Source organism: Gekko japonicus, unplaced genomic scaffold (genome assembly GCF_001447785.1).
Source record: "Gekko japonicus isolate JY-2015 unplaced genomic scaffold, Gekko_japonicus_V1.1 scaffold2050, whole genome shotgun sequence".
NCBI classification, from domain to species: Eukaryota; Metazoa; Chordata; class Lepidosauria; order Squamata; family Gekkonidae; genus Gekko; species Gekko japonicus.
In genome coordinates, this window is record NW_015167113.1 from 183,298 (window position 1) to 189,706 (window position 6,409).

Here is a 6,409-nt window from a genome sequence, read left to right on the forward strand (position 1 = left end):
AGTCCCTTCCCTCCCTTCCTCACAATACAAGAACTCCTTGTGGGCACTCCATTAAATCGCTGAGCGGTCGGGTTAGAACGGATAAGAGGAAGTCCTTCTTCACCCAAAGAGTGATGAACACACGGAATTCACTGCCACAGGAGGTGGTGGCGGCTACAAGCATGGAGCAGAGGCCCATCATTGGCTCTTAACTACAAGGTATAGATAGGAACTCTCGGTCTGGGGCAAGGGATGCTCTGTCTTCTTGGTGCTTGGGGGGGGGGGAGCAGTGGGAGGGCTTCTAATGTCCTGGCCCCACTGCTGGTCCTCCTGCTGGCCCCTGGTATTTTTGGCCACTGTGTGACAGCGTGTTGGACTGGATGGGCCACTGGCCTAATCCAGCATTGGCTTCTCTTATGTTCTTATGTCTGGGGCAAGGGATGCTCTGTCTTCTTGGTGCTTGGGGGGGGGGGAGCAGTGGGAGGGCTTCTAATGTCCTGGCCCCACTGCTGGTCCTCCTGCTGGCCCCTGGTATTTTTGGCCACTGTGTGACAGCGTGTTGGACTGGATGGGCCACTGGCCTAATCCAGCATTGGCTTCTCTTATGTTCTTATGTCTGGGGCAAGGGATGCTCTGTCTTCTTGGTGCTTGGGGGGGGGGGAGCAGTGGGAGGGCTTCTAATGTCCTGGCCCCACTGCTGGTCCTCCTGCTGGCCCCTGGTATTTTTGGCCACTGTGTGACAGCGTGTTGGACTGGATGGGCCACTGGCCTAATCCAGCATTGGCTTCTCTTATGTTCTTATATCTGGGGACATTGGCCTGATCCAACATTGGCTTCTCTTATGTTCTTATAGATAAACCCATTGAGCTGAGGTCCATCAGTGGCTATTAGCCACAAGGTATAGATAGGAACTCTCGGTCTGGGGCAAGGGATACTCTGTTTTCTTGGTGCTTGGGGGGGGGGCAACAGTGGGAGGGCTTCTAGTTTCCTGGCCCCACTGGTGGACCTCCTTATGGCCCCTGGTATTTCTGGCCACTGTTTGACACAGAGTGTTGGACTGGATGGGCCATTGGCCTGATCCAACATTGGCTTCTCTTATGTTCTTATGTTAAGAGGGCTGTCCCTGGTGAACTGCTCTCGCTGCTTGGCTTTTACCGCCACGGCAATCCCTGGGAAAGCACCCCTTTGCCACGGCAGCTGGCAGGGCAGGTCTCACATGCAAGATGACGCATGGCCTTCCCATGCGCCTTGTGCTATATCCCCCTACCACAGAATCCAGGCTGCCTCCAGTTGAGATAAATGCGCTGCTGGGCACACTCGCGGGCATAGCTGGCAAAGGTCTCGCAGAAGGCCTCCGTCCCGGCTCCACTGCACTGCAAGTACACGCAGGTGTCATAGAATCCGCTGGGGTCCACCTGGAATCAACAAAAATCCCAAAGAGACTGTGATAGGCACTGATTCTGTTCTGGCAAGAGGGGCGTAGTACTGGCTAGCAGCCAGAGAAGGCGGGTCTGGTTGGCTCCTAACCTCTGAGTGGCACTGGCTGAAAGGGCTGGACATCAGTCTCTGGCACACTGACTCCGCCTCCTGCTGAGTGGCATGTCCTCCCCCCAGATCACAGCGGTGCGTCTCCTCTGCAGCATCTGTGCAGGAACTCTATGGAAGGTAGAGGAGAAAGGCCCAGAGGAGTTGCAGCATTTCTCTCCCACCCCTGTCCCGTCCCATCCCAGCCCTGGGAAAGGCAGCAGGGAGCAACATGCCCGGAGTGACAGGGACCTTCTCCACCCAAACCCCGTCTGGAACATACCGATGCAGCATCTGGGATGCGCCACGAATTGCCAAAACTATTTGCCAACGTGACTGTGTCCCCTCCCACTCGCAGGAAGTCATCTGCAAACATAAAGAGAGAGAGGTACTTCTTTGAAGGGGAGGTTTCAGAAATGTGGGAGAGGGGGCAGAAATATCCCACCTGGCTGGCACACTGCATGAGGCAGGCAGAGCACAGGAGAGCCCCGAGAGGCAGGACTGGGAGGCCGTTTCAGCCTTCCCCAGGACAGGCACCCCAGAAAGGAGGGGAAGAAGCACAGACCAAAGAGGCAGTAAGGGTGCTGGGCGACCTTTCAAGGTCAGAGATGAATGGAGGCGGCTTGCCATGTGCCTTTCTCTGCACAGCAACCCCATGATCTCCCACGCAAGGACTACCTCTGGCCAGGGGTCATTTCGTAGAAAAAGAGGTGCAGGAGCTCATTAGCATAACTCATTAGCATAACTTATTTGCATGTGCCTTCCCCCTGGCATCACCGGAAGTGTGTCAGAAGGCAACACCCACCACTCAGGCTCCACTGGACTGTTTTGGATTGCTAGCTATTGGGGGGGGGACGTGTAGATCTGTCCTCGCAGAGGAGGGAAAGCTTGTACCTGAATAAAACTTGGTCTTAAAGGTGCAAAAAAGGGGCTCTGCAGCTTACCTGGCTGCTTCTTGCTCTGACTGAGGACTGCTGGGAGCAGGGGGTGGGGCTTGTTGCATGTGCCCGCCCCTGGGCTCTTTACTGCCGGAGCTCCACTCCTGTGCGCTCCTGCAGGAAATGACCCCCGGTGGGGGGTATCCTCAGCTGGTGGGGCGTGCTGATTAGTGTACCTGGCATGGAGAGGCTGGTCCGTTGGGCTAAAAGCTCCACTCCTGTGCGCTCCTGGAGGAAATGACCCCTGCCTCTGGCCAACCCTGCTTACCTTCCAAGCTCTGATGAGGTCAGGCTAGTCAGGGCTATGGACCTGAGGCTGCTGCTGGCCCTTTTGCTTACCAGACAGGGCGTTCCCCAGCCCAGTGTGGGAGAAGGGGGTTGTTTACGATGTGTGGATCAGTGCGCTATGAGGGCATCCATGCAGGGCATCCCCCTCAAGAGAGCAACGATCCCACCCACCCCCGCCGACGAAGAAAAGGTTGGGTGGGGCTCCCGGGTGGCTACCTGCAGGGTCGTCGTTGTAGAGTCCGCACAGCCCTTGTGTGACGCCTCTCAGCTCTGCCCCTACAGTAATGTAGACGGTGTCGCGCCCGTCAAACTTGATCCGAACACCCAGGCCGCTCTCCACAAAGAGGAAGTCTCCCAGCCACCAGATGCTGATCCCTGCAGAAGCAGAAGCGGGGACGGGGGAAGGCCAGAATTGAAAAGCAGACAGTAATGGCCTCTTCCTTCACTGTCCGGACTTCCTCTGGGGGCTTTGGAGCAAAACTGAAGCAGGTGACTAGGGAGTGTGGACCTCTCCTTGGTTTCCAAGCCTGATCCGGCCCTGCTCAGGAAAGAGATTCCTGCTCATTCCCTAAACCCTCCTTCCCTGAGCAAAGTTGCTCTTCCCGCTCAGGAAAACTCTTCTGTCTCCAGGCTTCCATTCAACAAGGGAATATCATCCCCAGAGAGGGGGGGGGAAGACCTCCAGAGGTCTTATGTTGGAAGAGAATGGCGCTGTCCCTTCATCTCAGCCTCCAGAAGGGACAAGAGAGTTAGAATAGATAGGCAAACACTAAGCTTTTTTCCGTTTTACCCTTCTGTCGCTATCCCCTTTGATGTGTAGACTGATACCTCTCAGGGGAAACAATTTCCTTCCGTTCCATCCTCTCACATTCTTCTTGCACACACAATACTAAAGAGAGGGAGCACGCTTCTCCATCTTTGGCACAATGGATGCAGGGCCCCCCTCAGGATCCGCGTCCATCCAAGGTAGTTAGAATAGTCTGCATATCTCTAAACTTTACTATCTAGAATGTAGTTTCTAAATAGTTCCTAAATAAAACCATTATTAGTAGTCTTGAAAATGACAAATGGCTCTGTGTAACTTTGTAACTCTGCCAGCACACTGTTGTGTGTCGCCTAAATGCACTCTGCCGAACTGAGACGGGATACTGGACTGACTACACCAGTTACTCCCAACAACTTGGGTGACAGCTGAGTCAAAATTCTGCACAAACATTTCCGAATTCTACTTTGACCTTTTGGCCACTTTGGAATTTCAATTCTAGTTGGAGAGATCGACATGAAACTCGTTTTGATGGGCTAAGCATCAGCCCTCTAAATCAAACACTTTACACACTTTCCCAGTTAAAGCTAATTAATAACTGGGAAGTGTTGAAAAAGATCTGCATTAGAATACTTATTTTTATTTATTTATGTTACTGATTGTCCCCCTTTCTCACTTGGACTCATGATATACAGATGAATTCACACAACGGCCACCTCAGAGCTTTGCCAAGAAGCTCCAAAAGTTCAGCTCAACTCAGCCTGGCACCCTCCAGCTGGTAAGGTTCCCAGTCTCCAGGTGGGGGCTGGAGATTTCCTGGGATTACAACTGATCTCCACGTGTCAGAGATCAGCTCCCCTGAAGAAAATGGCTGCTTTGGAGGGAGGACTGTGTGGCAGACCGGGCCTGTGTCAGCTGGCAGGCCCCACTCTGCCTACCCCTCCTTTGCCTGACCTGGCACCTAAAGGGGCCGTTTCACCCCACTGCCTCAGGGTACTGCTGCCACCACTGTCCCTGTCTTGGGCTCTGGTTAGGCGGAACAGCCTCCTAATGCGGGACAGTTTGGTGTGGTGGTTAAGTGCGCGGACTCTTGACAGCTGAGTCAAAATTCTGCACAAACATTTCCGAATTCGACTTTAACCTTTTGGTCACTTTGGAATTTAAATTCTAGTTGGAGAGATCAACATGAAACTCTTTTTGACGGGCTAAGCATCAGCCCTCTAAATTGAACACTTTACACACTTTCCCAGTTAAAGTTAATTAATAACTGGGAGTGATGATCTGCATTAGAATGATACTTATTTTTATTTACCGTATTTTTTGGACCATAAGACGCACTTTTTCTTCCAAAAAAAAGTGAGGGGAAAAGTGTGTGCGTCTTATGGACCGATGGGGCTCCCATGGAGAGTTGGCAACTGGTTATTTTACTACTTTTCTCCTCCCTAGGGGTTCCCTGACCCATTCCTAGCGCTTCCAAGCAGCTGGGGGAACTATGTGGTACAGAGGGACTTCACCCCTTCAACCATCAAAGGACTTATTTAAAACTCTCAACTATATATATATAGGCACCTCAGAAGCAAACAGAAGAAACAAAATAACGTCGACAAAAGTGCTTCTCCCCCCCCCCCCTAAACTCAGGCCCTATCTAGATGGTCTGCAGGGTAGGCACATTCCTTCATTTCAAAAGTTCAGCTCAACTCAGCCTGGCACTCCCTAGCTGGTAAGGTTTCCAGTCTCTAGGTGGGGGCTGGAGATTTCCTGGGATTACAACTGATCTCCACGTGTCAGAGATCAGCTCTCCTGGAGAAAATGGCTGCTTTGGAGGGTGGACTGTGTGGCGGACCGGGCCTATGTCAGCTGGCGGGCCCCACTCTGCCTACCCCTCCTTTGCCTGACCTGGCACCTAAAGGGGCCGTTTCACGCCACTGCCTCAGGGTACTGCTGCCACCACTGTCCCTGGTTAGGCGTAACAGCCTCCTTATGCGGAACAGTTAGGTGTGGTGGTTAAGTGTGCGAACTCTAATCTGGGAGAACCGGGCTCCACCCTCCAGCAATTTTCCTTTGCATTTTGGGAGTTCCCGGTCCAGAGGGAAGGATGCCAACCTCCAGGGGGGCCCCAAGTGTTTTCTCCCGACTAGGGAGAGCAGTTCAAGTGGAGAAAATGGCTGCTTTGGAGAATTCAACTTTGATTATCTGAAAGGTGCCGCTGGACTTAAACTTTCTTCTGTTGCTTCAGTCCAACACAGCGACCCTTGGTGAGCTGCTGGCATTGAAGTTGTGAACCAGCGGTTTGGCTGCTGCACCAATGAGTTTCCTCTGGAGCCCCATCCTTCCTGAGCCAAGGCAAAAATGTGTGAGCCGGAGGCTAGAACACTGTGAGCCGGCTCACGCTAACTCAGCTTAGAGGGAACACTTCTCTGGAGTCAGCTGGACAGACATGTCCCCTCAAATGGCCTCCGTCTCTGGCCCGGGAGCAGGGTCAGGCCTCTGCCTCCGACTGGCTTCCCGCCCAAAAACTCCATGATACAAACAGCCGTTTCCCGCCCCGGAAGTGGCTCTCCCTCCTGCAGCATTCTGGGGCAGGTCTCCTCACCACCTCGATGGACTTCCTGTCCTCTCTAGGGAGCTGCCCCTCAGATTGCTGGTTGGAGGCAGGAGGGGAGGGGGGGATGAGGAGGAGACTAGGCCCAGGCCTACCTGAAGTTTGACCGTCTCCTCCCATCCAGCCTACATGAAGTTAAACCCCCCCACACAAGATGGCCTTTCTCCACCGGCTCTATGGCATCAGACCACCAGCCGTGGTCCACCCCCCTCCCCAAAACCCTCCCTTCCCAGGCCCCACCCTCCAGCAATTTTCCTTTGCGTTTTGGGAGCTCCCGGTCCAGAGGGAGGGATGCCAACCTCCGGGGGGGGGGGA

At 53.6% G+C, this 6,409-nt stretch overlaps 1 protein-coding gene across 1 annotated transcript in view; it reads right to left on the bottom strand.

Moving 5' to 3' along the window:
• The window catches only part of SSPO (SCO-spondin), a 184,388-nt gene that overhangs the window by 158,577 nt on the left and 19,402 nt on the right, over positions 1–6,409 (bottom strand). The window contains exons 7-10 of the mRNA XM_015412955.1: positions 2,946–3,104; positions 1,787–1,869; positions 1,507–1,635; positions 1,247–1,394 (exon numbers count right to left, since the gene is read on the bottom strand). Coding sequence (XP_015268441.1) covers positions 1,247–1,394; positions 1,507–1,635; positions 1,787–1,869; positions 2,946–3,104 — 519 coding nt within the window. The remainder of the gene's footprint in view (positions 1–1,246; positions 1,395–1,506; positions 1,636–1,786; positions 1,870–2,945; positions 3,105–6,409) is intronic.